General features: G+C 38.5%; 1 protein-coding gene across 3 annotated transcripts in view; it reads right to left on the bottom strand.

Moving 5' to 3' along the window:
• Positions 1-9,918: 9,918 nt before the first annotated feature.
• The window catches only part of PRDM5 (PR/SET domain 5), a 59,015-nt gene continuing 50,729 nt past the window's right edge, over positions 9,919-18,204 (bottom strand). For 2 of the 3 annotated variants that reach the window (XM_039722813.1, XM_039722828.1), the window contains exons 15-16: positions 15,689-15,793; positions 9,919-11,095 (exon numbers count right to left, since the gene is read on the bottom strand). In XM_039722813.1, coding sequence (XP_039578747.1) covers positions 10,931-11,095; positions 15,689-15,793 — 270 coding nt within the window. In that variant the 3' untranslated portion in view covers positions 9,919-10,930. The remainder of the gene's footprint in view (positions 11,096-15,688; positions 15,794-18,204) is intronic. The other variant, XM_039722820.1, reaches the window with a different exon arrangement.

Raw genomic sequence — 18,204 nt, 5'->3', positions numbered from 1 at the left:
TACTGGGCATCTTAGAAACCCTAACACTCCAGCCTACGAGTGTAACATAAATAATGAAAACATTTTGACAGTGAGACTGTCAAGCAGAAAACCTAACAGAACACCTCTAAGTACTCAAATGCACTTTAGGTGTATGTGCATAAGTCCTCTGGCAGCCAATACAGTGAGAAGAAAACATCAATAGTTGCAGAAGCAGAATGCAGACAAGACTTAGCCAGATAATGCTCCAACGAGACTCTGACTTCCTGGCTTGTCACTGACACTGTCACCCTATAAAGCAACACTGGGCAGCAATTAAGGAAGGGCAGTTATTCACCACTAGCTCAGGAAAGGAAAAGAAATGAATGAGCTTTCCCAGGCTGCAGTAGTTCCAGATTGTCTCTCAAAGGGCTGCATCAATTACTGTCACTTATTTGTCAGCAGCGTGCAGTGATTAATTGCGAGCTCCACATTTTTGCACGCCTTACGTCAGACAGGGCTCTGCTGCCCCATCTGTTCTTACTGGTGCTAGAGACCAGAACGTTCCACACCACGGACCTTGTCAAGACTGTATTAATGTCTCACAATGGACCCAAGCTAAAATAACTTAAAACCCTACAGATTACCTAAATGTGCTGAAAACAGAGATGTAAAGAGAAGTGACTGAAAGATTTAGTAGAACTGAAAACTGAGATGCAAAAAACAGCAACAGGCTATGTTTCTTCAGCAAAATGAGAATGTCATATTGGCAGAATATGGGAATTTGTTGTCAGTATTAAAATATGTGGAAAAGTTTTTATCACTAATTCAGAATAAATAGCACTTTACAAAAACCCCCAAAATATTTACAAAATAAGTTGTTATTTAGCAAGAACATCAAAAACAGCCTTAAACTTCTCACATCCTTACTTTCCTATTTATCAGTAAGGCCTATGCCTTATTTTCTAAAAATCATGTGCATTCTATGGACTTTCATAGTAGTCTAACATGCATTTAAATGTTTCCTTGGAGTCTTAGCAAACACACACACACATGTGTGCCAGGCAGGGAATAAATAATTCTATACACATACTAAAGCACAAAACAGCAGGATAGTATTGGGTAACAGAAACTTATGGTTATAGCAAATAATTAATTATCAAAATATCATTTATCATTTATGTGATCATTTTCATGTGTAGAGATGGACGTGCTTTGAAATTTTATTTCAACACGACAACAGCAACTTCCTGGGTCCAGGAGGTGTGGTCTACGTGACCTCTGCCAAAGAAATTGCATAAATTTACTTCAGTGCCTTTATCTCTCTCAGTTTCTACTTGTTGTTTCACTATTTGTAACGGCACCACCTTCACCAAAGTGACCTCTAAAGCCTCTGCTGCAATTCTGCAACACCAAAGTGAACACAGAGAAAACAAGAAAATCACAGAGATTACCAACCAGGCCTACGTGAGGTTAAAGCTCAAAGTAATCATCCAGAAATGAATTTTCATACACTTTGAATATCTTTACTACTTGCTCAAAATTAAATGGCAAAAAAAATTTTCTAGAACATCATGCAAAGCATTCACACATAAACACAGAGGAACAATGTTAATACAGGGGAACACTCATGCTAAAATACAGCTGGCCATGCTTCTGTGATGGCTCTAACTGTGACTCCATGGTGGCTATCACAGTATCAGCACTATCAGCAGGAGAGGCTCTGACAGCTCCTCATCCCATGTATTGTGCAGAACAGAAAAAAACATGCTTGTGAGATCTGCCTTGATCTGGGATTTAGTAGTCCTAGAAGGCAGGTCCCTACCTTTGTGGTGCAAAGCTTGTCTCTGTCTCCCAGGTGCCATCAGCACCTTGGACAGTGAGAAACCAGCAACTATTTCCAATTTCTGCTCAAGAACTCACTTTTCACACTTATCTTTCCATTCCTAACTTTGTCTCCATAGTGTACATTTCTCCTTTCTTGTCCTTTGCCTGTTATCCTTTATAAGATATAATCTATGACGCTCTCTAAAATATTTTGTCTTGACACAATGATACTGCCTGGTAGGTCATTCATTTTACATTAGCTGAGTTTCTCTGTTGCACACCATGAACATCAAACACCACCTCCTTCTATTTCTGTAGCAAAATTCAAAGCTGCATTGGCTTAAAAACATTAACAACATTCTGCATTATTTATTATATTCTATCTTGCAGGCTCACCTACACTAATCCTCTTGGATGCATTCAGCACAGGAGTGATCCTTGGCCTCTAAGTTTAAAGCAATTTACTACTATTGCACACACAGCAATTTTTTAGATAGAAATTATAGGTGGGATTGGCAAAGTGTTATGTTGTAGAAGGCTCTTGCCTGTCTATCTTATGACATGAGAAAAAGTTCCCAAAGATTTGACAGTATCAGTGGTATTTCGTATGCCTTGTCATTATCTTTCAATTCACTGTTCCCTGAGAGAGATTTGAAGAGCAACTGTGTGACAGTAGGGGGTGAGAAATGACAACAAAAGCTGGACAAATATGGTTCAAAAACAGAACAAAAGAACTTCCCAAACCAGAGAGTAGGCAGAACAATTCTTTTAGCCAAATAATGCATTCAGAAGAAATGCAGAGGAATCCTAGAACACATACACCCCTTCCTATTCTAGATAATGCAAATTAGTCACCAGATCATCACAAAGACTTGTTGTCTTAAAACCTGGATAATTTAAATCCACAGTATTTAATGCATATAAAATCCACAAGAGGGCAGACACAGAGGTAAACCGAAGACACACCAAGACAGCAGATCAAAAGAAGCCTCAAAACCCTGCCCAGTGTTCTGAAATATTTGTCTTGGTTCTGTGGTTTAAGAAGAATTTGACCATTTGATAGGGGGAATTTTATTAATAATGCTTTTAGACTCCTAATTACCTTTACTTAAAAACATAACCTTGCCGTATGCTGAAAGTATGAATCCTATTAACCAGGTTCAGGCAATTCTTCATTTGTTCTGAAACTGGCTTTGGTTCCACAGATAATTATAAAGACCACATGATTAGCCTTGTTCAGTCATTATTAAAAATTAGTTCACATTCACAGCAACTCTTCCCTACAGTGTACATGGTTTGATCTGTGTATGTGCATGCATGCTACACATGTAAACTTGTTAACTTTAATACACTGCTTGTGCCTACTGTAAACAGTGAACTCCATAACTCTAGCACATTAATTTACTGTAATAATTTCTTCTTCCTACATGAGTATAAATCAACTTCCCACAGCAAAGCTATGCAAGTACAAGATGAGAACAAGAAAACATTCTTCCTTTTCTCAGAGGATGTATTGCCAAAATCTACAGCAGCTGTGGATTCACCTAAGGTAAGTCTGAAGTGAAACACAGACCCAAGGATTCATCTGTGACCTATTTTGCTTGGTTTCTAGAAAATATTGTTCTTTATGTCTGAGGCTTCTCAAAACATGACATGAGGAACACCTAGCAGAAAAAGAGATGGTGAAAGCAGTTTATTCAGCCAGAATCTGCTTTCAGAAAAAGCAAATGCAAACGCCACAGCCACTTTGAGTGCACAGCAAATATGCAGCTTCAGATTCTTTCAGAGTAAGCACATCCAGAAGTTGTTTTTATATTTCTGAAAATACCTTTAGAAGCAAAACATTTACGTGTTTATCCTCTACTGACAGAGGGGATAAGATGGCCAACACGGACAACATGACAGTAGCCCATATCCTGAGCAGACCTTGCCAGACTCTAATTTAGGAAACAGCAGAGCTAATCTCAGGAAATTTGTAATTACAGAATTAGCTACTGACTGGGTTTTTATATTCACAAGGGAAGTTACCAGCAATTATGAAATAAGTCTGCCAGGGAACACACATGTGGTAGGGCTTTCTTAGGTTTAATAAATTTATTCACCTGACTAAAAACTTAACATTTGATCAGTACCATGCTCAAGAGTAGCAATTTATGATCACAACTAAGGGCTCCAAAACTGTCTACTAAATTTCTGTTTCTGGAAAAATCTTGCCTTGTAACATTTAATACAACTCAGAAAATATAACTTTGTCCACCATCCACACTGAGCAATCATATGGCTGGTAGCTGTTAGCCTGAAATCTAAGTAGGATGATCCTTCGTATGACTTGTTAATTCAAAAAAAGATGAATTAGACAATTGCAACTGAAGGGATAAATAATTTCTAGTGCCACTGAAATATAGAGCACGGAGGTACCATTCTGATACAAAGCAAAGGCACTAATTTACACCAGGGAAAACAATATTTTTTTTCCTTTTACTTCTAATATGCTATTAACTGTTTAAGTTTAAAAATAAATCATTAAACTTGCTTATCAATCAGCAATTTGTCTCTCTGACTGAGAACAGCTGAATTTTAACCCCATTTTCCACCCCTAGAGTGACTGGCTGAGTCATGTCCAGTTTTGTGGTGGCTTTCTACCGACTGATATTTAGAACAAATAAGCAAACAAAGCTCATATCATTGATTTCACAGCTTTTTCTGCTCCAATTCTCATCTGAATTCTACGGCCACATTAAACCCTTACTATATTTGTAGGCTAATGAAAAATATGAGAGCAAGGAGAAGAATCACTGCTTTCAGCCACCTTTGCTGCACTGTAAAGGTGTGGGCAGAAGAATTTACAGAAGGTTTGGTTTAGTACACCTGGCCTCATTTGTAGCTCCAAGCGAACTGATCAGAGAATCTTTTTCTATATTGAAGAGCTAAGCCCAGCCCTGTCATCCCACACAAGTATTTTGGACTGAGGAAATGGTTTAGAAAGGGATAACCTCACCTGCTTGGCTTACCAACAACTGCCCTTACTGCAGAGGAAACTTTCCACTGCAGTCATTTGAGGAAAACTTTTGGGTCAGGTTACTCAAAACTGCAGGATTTTCTCTCAGACATACAGAGTGAGTTTAGCAAACAAAAATATAGCAAGAGATTTAAGAGATTTTAAGAAGGTGTTTTTACAGGGCTCAAGGCTGCTCAAGTCACAAGGAAGGATAGGAAAGTTCAGGCCTTGGCACCCTGTGCCCAGAATAACCCAGTAATACAACAACCTTCTCCTTCTGCAAAAGCTAAACAGTAGAAAATGTCTTCTGCATAAGCTGTCAGTGTCACCTGGCAAGACTGAGTTACAAGCTAAACTCTGTGTTCAGAAGGGGAGGCAGCAACCTGCCCTGGCTGAAACAGCAAACTCCTATAAACACAAAAAATGTCAATCTTGTAAAGATTAGTGTACTCTTAATTTAATAATTCATCCTCCTTCTGCACTTCCTAGACAGAATCTGATTAAATAGCTATTTTAACCCACAGTTTTATTATTCTAACTTTTTTATAATTCTGTTCTGAATGATAAAGGAAGAAAACAAAGTGAGATCTGTAATCACAATTTTTTTCTTCCATGCCCAAAAGGGCTTTTATTATTTCATCTCAGCAGAGCTAATCCCCCCTTTACCTACTATGAAACTGAATAAATTGCACACAGATGCAGAAGGTAATGTAGTGACCAAACCCTCCAAGTTTTATCACAGTATAACTGACCTATGTTAAAAAGTAAGAACATACCAGACAAAAGGACTCAAATGCTTTAAAACATTTAGAACAAGATGTAATTTTGTGAAACGACTTTGGTGCTTCTTGTCCTGCTAAGTAGATTTATGATCTACCTTGTATTTGGCAGATCAAGTTTGTCAAACATTTTAAAGTCTGAGGCATGACACAGAGAATGATTACAACATTAGTAAGAAATGATCACAACAATTAGTGCCAAACCTGGATAATGCTGCAGTGGAGGTTTCTCCTCCAGCAGCAACCTTACCTGTTTAGCACTTCCTCCCAGTTTTGTTTGAACAGCTGGTAAACTGGAAATGAACTTGTGGATTTAAGGGCTTATAGTCTTTTCCCCGTAGGATAACCAAAAAACCCCATGAATCCACAAACCCAAAACAACTTTTATTATTGGTTTCTTTTTGCTGAATGCCCTTCTCACAGAAAAACAGAAATGAAAACAACCTCTCTTTGATTATTGCTCAGCCAAGAACATGCTGCCTCACCATGCAACAAATGGAATTAGGAAAATTGACAACCAGTTCACTACGTGCTACATCTACCTGATGCTGCTGCTGTACAAACATTCTGAGACACTTCCATTGCTTCAGAGATTTGAAAGATAAAGGCTATGAACACATGGCCAATGATATTTGAAGAACAGCTGATCATATCTGTTTGTGATGTAAGATGTCTTATGGTAAATTTATATATAACTTAATAATAAAAGGTTGCAATTTTGTCTCATTGTTGCTCTAAATTTTTTTGAACAAAGTATCAAATTTAAACTGGGACATTTTCTGGCTGTATTTATACAGAACCATGTTCCTGCTTATCAGGACATCCTGCTAACAAAAACCTAGATAATGGAGAAAAATGCCAAAATTAAGTTAAACTCTACTAATTTCCAGGAGCACACACAGAATCAGACTCCCAGAGCCCTATGAAACTGTCATCTCGCCTTCCCATTCCAGCCTTTTATATATCTGACCTATATAACACTTAGTGAAAGCCTTGTGGGATCACACCATTTCAAAAACCTAGGTGGCAACTCTTACTATTTTTCTCTTTCTTAAATTGAACAATAATTCTTAAATCCAAGTTTCCTTGGGATAGTTGTTGGAAAGACCTCGTGGCTACACAGTAACACCAGGAGTCAAATACTAAGTGGTTTTGTTTTTCTTCTTCCATATTACTACCTAGATTTTTCTGATGTACCAGGCCCAGGTACAGTGCAGTGACGGACATCCAGGAATGTTTTCCTGCCTACCTCAGCTGGAGTCCACAGAGACAAATGGACCATCAAGTCTCTCCTGCACTTGTGACACAGGCAGGTGTTTCTCCCTCGTTTCCCTCCTCACTGGAGGGTGATGGCAGCTTGGATATCACAGCCAGCTCTGATCCCTCTGCTGCTGTAAGGTGAGAGGTAACTGATGTTAGCAAACTCCAAGACATGGCTGCTACTTGAGCATAACAAACAGGGCTCAGGGAAAGTGAGCAGCAAATACTTTGCAAACACTGAGCTCTGCTAGTTCACTGCCTGCCTCTGCCCACAGCATTGCATGGAGTCAGGAACAGCTTACAAAGAGAAGGGGACAGGAGATAAAAAGAACTAAATAGGCAATAACTATTAAATAAAAGACTGGACATCCCAGTTTGAAACATTCAATTAATAATTTTCCAGGTAAACAAAATTTTATCTGTGACAACTCTTCAGCTGTGACTTAAATTACTTAGATTTCTCCAATCTTCTTGATGTACCACAGAACATACAGCTGTCAGAATTCATGATGAAGAACACAACTTCTGAGCTCACACTTGCCTAAAAAACCCAAATAAGCAGATTTCAAATCTCACCGTGAAGATCATCTCAACACTTCAGTGCAGTAAGTATGTAACTGAACTGAAAACCTTTTACTGTACCCTGACCACACCCTGACAGCAGCACACTGAGCTCCTCCACTCCAAGTGGTGCTTCAGAGGGACTGTTATGCTACCTTTTAAACTGCAAAATTAAAATAAACACAGAGTCAGGTGTCTTGGAAGAATAAAAGCACTGGTACTTATTAACACAAATGCAAAGAACTAAAGACTGCAACCTAAAGCAACACAAAATGCCCAGCAGAGGTTAACTTACACTATCCCCTCCTTCATCTGATTTCTACTTAGGACTTGATAGCTTAAATTAAAGAATGCATGAAGTCCTTCACAGTCATACAGACAGACGAGAAATCTAACATTAGAAAATTAAAAGATATTTATCATCTTAATAATTTGTATCACCTTTTGGCCACACAGCTGATCAGGATGAAAAGCAAAAGGAATGAAAAGCAAAAAGCACTAGTGAGAGTGCTGCTGTTCTAACATCAGAGATGGAGCTCTCTCCAAAAGGAGCTAATGGTAATGGAAAAATTAGAACAAATGGAATGGTATCTGCAGAAAATTACAGAATGTGGGGCAAAAGTCACAACCTTCTAAAATTGCAGTGACTACACACTCTTACAGGAATATCTCTAGATTTTCATATTATTCTGCAAGGCACCACTTACTAAGAAAAAGTATTTTATTAAATTATGATTAATGAACAAACATACAAACACAACACTAAAAAATTTACAATTACCTTTAGACCAACAAATTTCACTTTACCACTTCTCAAAATCAGGTGAAGGAAACATTCTCTATTTTCTCCAGGTAATACCAAGTGGGACACTGTCAACAGAAAATTTTACTCAAAAAAGAAGGGTTTGCTGGTTTGCCTTTTTTCCCCCCTTTCTCTTTGTTTTGATTTCCTCCCTTTTTTTTTTTTAAGAAAGCTACAATTAAATAAAAATATGTAGCATACTGTTAAGTCTGCCTTGCATATAAAATCAATTACACAGTTCATGAATCCAGTAATGGGAAACATATTACCTCTGACTGGGAGAAACTCAGGCCTCCAGGGAATGAACAGGGCAGCTCTTATTGAGGGAAGACCTGGAACTGCCAAGCCAGGTGCTGGCTCTGTAGCAGCTCAGGTCAGCAGCCATTTTAGCCCAAAGGGAAAGTTCCCTATCTGGAGGACAAGATGGAAAAGATGCTCACCTGGAGCTGGGCTTCAACCTCCTGCACCTGCTTCTTGTGTTTGCCAGGAAGGTTTGAATTCCCTCATTGATCCTGTCAATCTCTTGTTCTGTTGACACCATTAACAAGATCAAAGCTTCAGCTGCTTAACTGGTGTTGCCGATTACATACAGCAAGATTAATCCTTATGTATTGTAGCTTACCTAGAAAAGTTTTTTTAAAAACAGAACATTCTCCTCTCAACTTTGTGACTTGCATACCTAGATATTCTTCTCAAAAGCAGATATTAACCCTAAACATGTAGCAACTTTGCAGTACAGATTTCTGGCAGAAATCCTATACAAAACATGTAAATATGTTAAATTATCCTCTTTTTTTCCCCCACAAAGGATTTTCTTCTTTGTATTTTAACAGACCTGTCCCTCAAAAACTCCTTAGAAAATATTCGCTTTTGGTTTTATGTTTTGGGGTTTTTTTAGTGTTTTATTTTCCTTCTACTGTTCTTTTTGCCCGAGTTTTACTGACCAAATTGAAGAAGGAAAAATATAAAAAGGTGAAAAACAAACAATTGGAAGCTTGGTTTTAATATAACTCAATTCTTTTCACCTATGTCAAAAAGACAAACAACAACAAAGTAACCCACCCCAGACATGTCAAAAAAATCACCTTGCTATGCTCCTTGGAGATAGTTAAGAACATACAGCTAAAAAACCATCACACAGTTCAGTATATGATACTGGTTGCTTTTGCTATCTAACATTTAAAATTATATTCTTTTTGTAGTAGCCAGCAGTATATTCATCTTTTTTGGACCTAAAAATAAACTGTTCTGATAAATTGTAATAAAATCTCTACGAGGATAGGAAATATTCTTTACTCAACTTTATAATGCTTATTTCAACTACATTTGTCTTAGACACTTAGAATATACTTGATTTATATGAACAAATGATTTGTGGAATGGAACTGGCAAAGTCTCCAAGTTTCTTCTACCTCTCAGGAAGCAAATAGGGCATGAAGGCTTAGGATGCTTTTACACATAGGAGGTTGCCACAAATGAGAGAATTATGAATAATTACACTTCTCCAAAATCTGCAGCAACTCTATACAGATGTCCCAGTTCATTTTGCAAAACATTGACAGGTCCAAAATGAATCTGAACAGTTTGCTAACGCCAGAGCCTTAATATTAACTGCTGATAACTCAGGAATTCCACATGCAATCAGCCTCTGAAGTTACAGTTTTACTGTCCTTGTAGATAAGAATTTATTGGTTATCTGGCTGTACAAGAGGGCCTGTGGGAACTCTTTTGAAGACTCTTCTGCAGCAAACAACTCACCCTGATAACATGAAGAATTTGATTATTACTTGGTTTTAAAGCAGAATTTTTCCCACTGCTTATGAACAGTACTAAGAAAAAAAAAAAAGAAAAAGGTATTTAAATGATATGAAGAAATCCAGGGCATCTGATTCAGCAGGAAGAAACACTGTGGGAACCAGCTATTCACCAGGAAAGCAAACACATGCAAACTCAACAATTCTAGCTGCTCAAGCCACCCTGTTCAGATGTCTTTCCACTTGCCTTGCCAGCCACAGTGATGAGTATGAATATAGTACTTAAAACTAAATTGCTCAAAATTTTCACTTCAGTCCTGTTTCACGTAACCAGATGAAATAAATCCTCCTCAATCTCATACAGGAATACTGAATGCTGACAGATTTCCACAGTTCTCTACCCACACATTTTGGCATCTCAAGAATCAATTCAAGTTAATGAGTTTCATACAGTCATGAGAAAGCTGCAAATAAAATGAGACAAAATTGTGTTACAACAAAATGCAGAATTATGATATGAATAAAGCAAGCCTAGATACAATCAGCAGTCAATTAGAATGACAAATTCTGTGTGATTTCAAATTAAATAATTTTAATGCAGCCTTGTAGGTTAGATACAGAAATACAGCTGCAGACAGCCAAGTCTGGTTGCAAGTGGCCAGGATTTCCAGGCACTGCTACTAATATCTAAGTTTCTAAGGATGTCAATAACAAAGAAAAGTCTGCTTAAAGCTTCTTTGTTTAAATGAGAATAAAATTTTTCCATAGTTCTTGTATCTTAATTTTTTTTTTATTTTCAAGCTGGTTTACATCAGAATGTCTTTTGGGTTTTTTTTCCTACTAACATATTTACAACAAAATTGGGAAAAATAATATGTGAAGGCATTACAGTTGTTTCTCCTGACTCTGCTTACTGGCCAGGTAGAAAGTCTGGAGTTTGTACACGTACAAATGCACCACTTTGGATCCACCCTTCTCACTGAGGGCATATTTAGCTGTCAGTTTCTCCATGGACATTTTCCATGTGCACTTTGAGGTAGTCATTCCTTGTAAACTTCTTGTGGCAGAGCTGGCACTCCGCCATGGGGCGGTTGGGGTTGTGAGTGAGCTTGTGTCGGATCAGCATCTTCTTCAGGCTGAAGGACAGATCACAAACCTGAGCAGAGAAGACAAGACAAAGACAAACCAAGTAATAAAATTTCAAGCACGTACAGCACTCCCAAGATTACATCACTGAGGCCACAGCCACACATACCAGCAGTACTTAAAAAATGAGCTGGACTTTGGACGAAAAATTCCTTCAGAGAGCACCTGAAAGATTTTTACTCTGCCTGGCATCTTTTTATGTTGTATATTAGGAATGGCTCCACAGGCACAAGGATGCCATCTGTCTAAAAAAGACTTAATCTTAAAATACCAACACCTTGAGGTGTCCTGGTAACATTGTGGTGCTTTGTTCAGGTTTTGATGCAGCAAAAATTGTGACATAACTTGACAAGCATCCATCAGTTCAAATGAAATCCTTCCTGACCTCCAGAATGACACCTGCAGCTTCCAAAGGAATCAGTTCCAATTGCTCAGTTACAAGGAGAGAGGAGTGAGAATGAAGAGGTTCTGAAGATTGTAAGAAAGGTTAATTACTAATGTAAAGGAAACCTCATTGTTCTAGCCTTTCTCTGCCTGGCCAAGAAAACGGCAGACATCTGGTAAATGAAGGTGCAATTCCTTCGCATTATTATCTGGTGTTCTACTCTCCTTCCTCCACTGTACTCCAAGCAGTCCAGTTCATTCTGCCATTTGAAGAGATGGACAGAGGCATGAGGGACTCTGCCCATACTAAAGCCATTCCTTTATAAAAACTTTCATACTGAAGTTAAAATGAAAACCACAAAATGTTGAAAGAACAAGTGCAGCAAAGGAAAGTTAGAATTAACTCAAGTGAAACTGTGCAGATATAATGTCACACTCGCCTGCCATGCAAGGAAATAGTCTAACAAGAATTTGACAGGAAAATGAAGAAAAAAAGAAAAGGAAGCAGCTGCTGATTTGACAAATGAAACAGACAAGAGTCATATAATTAAACAAGAATCACCATCCATAGGCTTGCACTCTTAAAATTCCATGTTCATTCCAGACAATACCTCTTTCTTGCAGAAAAAAACTCAAGGAACCCAGGACAATCCCTCTGGAGAAAATCAAAGCTTTAAATTTATATTGGCACCCAACTACTGCAAATGCTAAATGGTGACTGATTCCTTTTGAAACGACAACAACAAGAGCTGACTATCTAAGTAGATCATCTTGACCTCCAGCATATGGATTTTATGCCAGTTAAGGCTAAACCATTAAATGACCATAAAATGACAATGGCCAGAGGCAAGTTTTGTACTCAAAATAATTTCTCCCAACACTGTGTGCTGCTGCACTAGAACATGTTTGACTTTATGACATGACATAATGCTGAAGACCTTCATACAGCAACTGCAGCTCTCCAGCTTTTCCCCAGTGAATGATCTCTGAATAAACCTGAGACCCAAGCAACAGCCACCCCTTTGTTATTGACAGTGCTCAATTACAGCACCCACTGGTCAGCTTTGAGCACTGCTTTTGCCAAACCCAGGTTTCTGTTTCCCACTCCACAGAGCATACAAGGGGAACCCATAACATTTATCTAATCACAGCCACAAATCCCAGTGTGCTGGAAGTGTCACACACTTGTAAACACTCCATGTTCTTGAGAGCCAAGAGGCCAATCAAGGATATACACACATACAAGATGTGTTGGTGTTCTGTGTATCATATACACACCTCTTCATTCCTAAAATAAACAGCTTATAACACAGCCTCAAAGTACATTTATTTCATTTATTCTGCTCATGTGACCAATGTAATGTGTTCTTCTGTCCCTCCAAGACTCTAGCACATTGTGCTATCTTCCCTCTTCAAAAAGAACCTGGAATGCACAGGATTATTAAAGGTATGGCACATCCTGTGCTGTTCTTATGTAGAAAAGTTTTGGGGATTTTTTTTTTAAGAGTTTGCTTTATATATCAATTTTGTAAGCAAGACTGATATTTTTTACATTTACAACCACTCTTGCTAATGTGCACTTGAGCTCTAATCCATCTCTTCAAAATGATCAAAGTTTTGGTCAGGTAGGGAGGATTGACATTTGAAAGAAAGTGTAAGGTCAACCAGAGGCAGAGTGGAAGGAAATACTGTACTGAAAGAAACCAGGACAGGCAGTACTTGACCTTTCTGTCCCCCAAAAATAATCTATTGTCTCTGAGAAACTGAAGTTCAATTGGCCTTCCAGTAAAAAACAGGCTGGTCTGAAGAGGACAGACATCTAATTTTCTATGAAAAATTGCATTTCTATTTCCATATTTCAGTTATTTTCACTTTTCTAGGCGACATGTATTAGAATTGCCATCTTAAAATGGAAATATTCAATTTCCACTATGATCTGTGGGATGTGAGAGCTTTGAGACATTAAGGTCTGAAAATGCTTTTGCTGACTGATAAGACACAGGAATAGACACATAAATAAACTGTAGCACCTTCCTCAAACAGAGCACAGGGATTAGTTTCACATGTAACTCAATCCTGCACTGTAATGACTGTTCCATGTGCCTGAGAGAGAGACAGGAAGAGAAGACATGATTTTTATTTCTGACTCTGGAAAAAGAATATATATTTAAAGCAAAAATATAGACTAAAAGAATTGGTATGTGGTATTCCAGAGATAAGAATTTGTGGAAATTGTTGTCATAAATTACCACTCAAGTCATTATGTGAAAAATACTGAGAGCATCTGCAGCTATCTTGAGTGGAATAAAAAATTGTAGGTGAAAATACTCAAGTGTAAAAAGGAAATTTAGTATTGGGTAGCTCATAATAAATGTCCCCCATAGGGACATTTTTCTGTAATTGTCCACTACTGCTTTTCTTGTAACTTCTACATAAACATCTGGAATCATGCAATGTGCAAGACAGTTCTGGAAGAACGGGCTCCTCTTGGTTACATTTACTGTGTCTCCAGCATGTGCAGAACAGGAGCCCAGGTGAAATAAGGAGAAATGACTGAAAAAAATCAATTTTAAACCTCTCCAAGTGTGCATTAAGCAACAGACCATGGTGGGCACCTGGGTGGCTGAAGCATGCAGAAATGAACAGTGGAGGCAAGTGCTGTTATGTCCAAACCCAAAAGATCAGCAGCCTCTGGCAGTGTGCAGCCAGCAAAAAGCTCCTTCTGAAGAGTGATTTTGGTGAAACAAGGCAGAAACTTGAAGTACAAAAAATACCACCAGTAACTGAAGGTACACTCTGAAGAATTCTCAAGGACTAGGACTAGACACAGATTACAGCTGTTTCTAGCTATGGTTTGGGAAAGTACAGCTCTACTTGATTCATGAGGAAAACTGAAGGAATAGCTGAAACAGGAAAGCATGCTTTCACACAGCTCCTATTTCTAATTAAAGCAAGGAAAAAGAATAAAATACAACCACCATACCAAATCAGCCTGCAAAAGCACACTCTGAATCCAAAAGCAGTGAATCTTGGATCCACATGTGAGAAAAACTGCATTTACACTGCAAGCTGGCCAAGAGCTGATGAACAGTATAACAATCTGAAAGCTGAAAAAGTTATTGACAATGAACTGGAGTTAGAGAAATCCTCAAGGTACTATCCAGAGCCGGGCTGAGATTATCCCAAAATAATACAGCAAATTTCCTAACTTGTAGATGTCAACAAAATATTTTAGTTGAACTTTTTCATTAAATTAATGTATTTTATTCTCAATGAAATGACATCAGATCATTCATTAAAAATCAGAACAGTTAATAGACCCTTGAAACTTTCCTGCCAAGCTGTTATTTTATTTTTGCATCTAATTATATAAATTTTTGAGCCAATTTACAGCTGCTCAGACTGAGCCATCTAGAATATAATTGAGAGATGGCACTCCCCTGTGACTGCCTCATAAAGAGTCAGTATCATGAAACAAAACACCTACACTAATTCTACACCCATGCTGATGCCTTCCTCTAAATCCCTGAGCAACAATTTTGGCATTTAATAGTTCTAAAAGACATTATTCCCCAACAGCTTCTGCACATTCAGCCTTCCCACCTACCTCCCAAAAGCTGAGAGATGTTGCATGCAAGGGGGGCAGGCTGCATGAAGGGTACCTGACAGTGATCTATGAACTGTCACAGGATAGGCTGCATTTCAGCCCTGTGAGTGTGCACAGCATCCCAGATTTCCTCAATGAGTAACAAGAGGCTGTGAGCAGATGTTGAAAATATCAGACCAGATTTTACCAGAAACAGGCAATTCTGAATTCATATTTGTGTCATTCAGCATCAGAAGCACTGAGATTCCATGTAATAAATTAAATCCCTTTTCCTACACAAGCTAATCTCCAAATATTAACCTGTCATACAATTCAAACAGGAACCCAAGCAGCATGAACTTGTAAATGGTAACATCCAAATTGGATTACTAATGGTGAAAATAACTCTTATGGGATCCAAAACCATAAAATGAACGGGTGTGCGTGGCTCTTGGCAAGCAAAGAGGGTACATGAAACTCCCTGAATGGCTTTCCATTCCCTGGGCAATCCAAGCCCATGTGAAGTGTAACCATGCCACAAGCAGTAAGTCCAAGGCCACAAGATCCCTGCAATTAAACCCTCCTGCTGCACTGAGGCTGAGAAGATGAAGGGAAAGGAGCAGAGGAACTCACATCACACTGGAAGGGCTTCTCCCCGGTGTGGGTCCTCATGTGCTCGTCCAGGCCTCGCTTCTGACTGAAAGCCTTGTTACACTCCGAGCACTGGTACGGCTTTTCCTGCACGCAATGACAACAGCGAGTGAAAGTGAGTCAACACAGAGCCCAGGTCATCAAAGGAGTGGAATTCCATGCTGGATGGTGCAAGTTTTATTTTCTCTCCAAGGTATTACAGTCAGTGAAAACAACAGAAAACGACTTTCAAATGATTAAGTGAAAGCTGGGAAAGCTGTGGCCTGACAGTTTCCACTTCAGCACCCACTTATGAATTAATTATCCATTCCAGTCTTTCAAACCCAGCCTTTTGGGGAGTCTGCTTTTTGTCACGTGAAAGGTACAGAAACATAAAATTCCATGTTCTTTCCTTTATCCCCCAGAATGCTTAAAGCACACAGACAAGTAAGATTATCTATGAAAACTTCAAGTTTGATTGGAGATTTCCAATCACAGGAAGAGGTAAGGGGAGGAAGAGGATGTACAAGGAAAGTTTGTGGTAGCAGAAAAACTTATTTTGAAAAGTGGTGACAGAAGGTTAATCGCATACTCATTGCAGCATCTCAAAAGAAGTGCAGATGGCAACCAAACCATCTGTAGTTTTATTAGAACTATTGGTTAGCAGCTACTGTAAAACATGATGTTAGAAAAGTTGCAATCTCACTGACCTGAAACAAATAATTAGAGATAAATAAGGAAACCCACTTATGCAAAGATTTTTTTCTTTGTTGTTCCTTCATATAGAAACTTTAATAGGAGTAATTCCTCCTTGATTCCACTAAAGCTACAGAAAAATTATAGAAATTAACAATAAATCAATTAAATGCAAGAATTAACATTATGGCAATGCACATGGCCTCATTAAAATTTTCATATTTTAGAGGCACCCTTATTTTTGCACCAGCTAGACTTCCTTCATACTTGTTCTACTCTTTTCTGTTGTCTCTAATTCTGTACTGTTTAAGTTCTGAAGAAAGGTATTTTAAGAAAAGTAAATGCTTTTTACTAAATTAAATTGAAAGCAATGACTATAAATCAATAGGCCAAAAAAAAGCAGCTAGATCTATGAATTAACAAATAATAGGCAGTAATCAAGTTCTTTGGGGAGATGATGTGGGATCCAAGGACAAGTGAGACACAACAACTCAGGCATTAAAGCAATAAAGAGAATAAGCTGTCTGGTTATTGAATTCCTACTCTCAGTCTCTGGGAACCATCAGGTCTCCATATATTGCTGAATCCTGCCAGGATTCACCATACACCTAACACAGTGCACAATCAGTTAGTGCAGGGTATGTCCCAGTCTCTCTCTTTAGGGCAGATCCAGAGACCTCAGTGGGGAAAAGATGGGGTGCTTTGATTTTGCAGTCTCCTCCCACCAAGTTTCCTAGAAAAGGCAGTGTTATTTCCATGATTCTTCAGTAGACAGCAAAACATAATAAATTACCTAAAAAAAAAGATCTGAACTGATCTGTGAAAAAAAAATTATCATCTAGATCAAAAAGTCCATGTCACAAGGAGCTTTGCTGACTAAAGACTTCATGGAGCAGGGTCTGCATTTTTAAGGGAAATGTATGAATAAGCCACGTGAAAAGCAGGTTTCTGCAACAACCCCTTAATTGGTTTTGCATTGTGGTTAACACAAACCACATTTCTGTGCGTTCTCTAAAAGCAGTCTTTCTGTGTGGAGGCTGTTCCCCAGAAAGTGCAAAGTGAAGTATACGATGTGCACATCTTAAACACCTACAAAAGCATTCACTACTGCACACTGCACCAGGTGGACTCACTCCCTTTTTATTGTCTTGGTCTTCAGCTATCTGAAGAATTGACTTGATAATGACCAGGTCAATCATCCCAGTGCTAAATGGATTTCAGGATTCCAATTTGGACAAAGAGCCATTTTAAACTCTGGGAAGCTGGAGTCACAAACCTGGGCTGTATTATCTTCCCCCAGGTTATGTCTGGCTGTTCTGTATTTTATATTTGCATTATTCTCTGTGGCAAAAATGGTGTATCTAACATCCCCTTGGCATCTGTATTGAAATTCACATCTGTAGTGCATGAAACACATCCACAGCTGTCTTTGATCTAATTTTAGATCCCTTCCATCTGTATATTCCAGTGACTTCAGCAGACATGAATGATTCACACCAGCCTCCTTTCTCCTGAGTGGAGGCTCCCTCCATTCACATCTGTGTCTGTTTCAGGAAAACCAGTAGTGCTGTCCAGAGAAAAACCTGGCCCTCAGTTTATCTCCAGAGAAAAAGACGTTTTTGTTGTTGATTTTGAAGAAAACATTATCCTCACCAATCGGTTTCCTCAAAACAAAACATTCTGTGCTTTTCGTTTTCTCTCTGTTCCTTCTCCCCCTCGTGTCAAATTTCCATTGCACAATGGTTGGAGAAAGCAACACTTGCAACATGGAAAATGTGATGTTTGCTTGGCACAATCATCACTGCTTTAAATGTGAGCAGAGG

The sequence above is a fragment of the Passer montanus genome, unplaced genomic scaffold (genome assembly GCF_014805655.1).
Source record: "Passer montanus isolate IOZ18808 unplaced genomic scaffold, ASM1480565v1 scaffold108, whole genome shotgun sequence".
In the NCBI taxonomy this organism is placed as follows: Eukaryota; Metazoa; Chordata; class Aves; order Passeriformes; family Passeridae; genus Passer; species Passer montanus.
The sequence above is the reverse complement of the archived record's forward strand: the minus strand, read 5'-3'. Positions and strand labels throughout refer to the sequence as shown.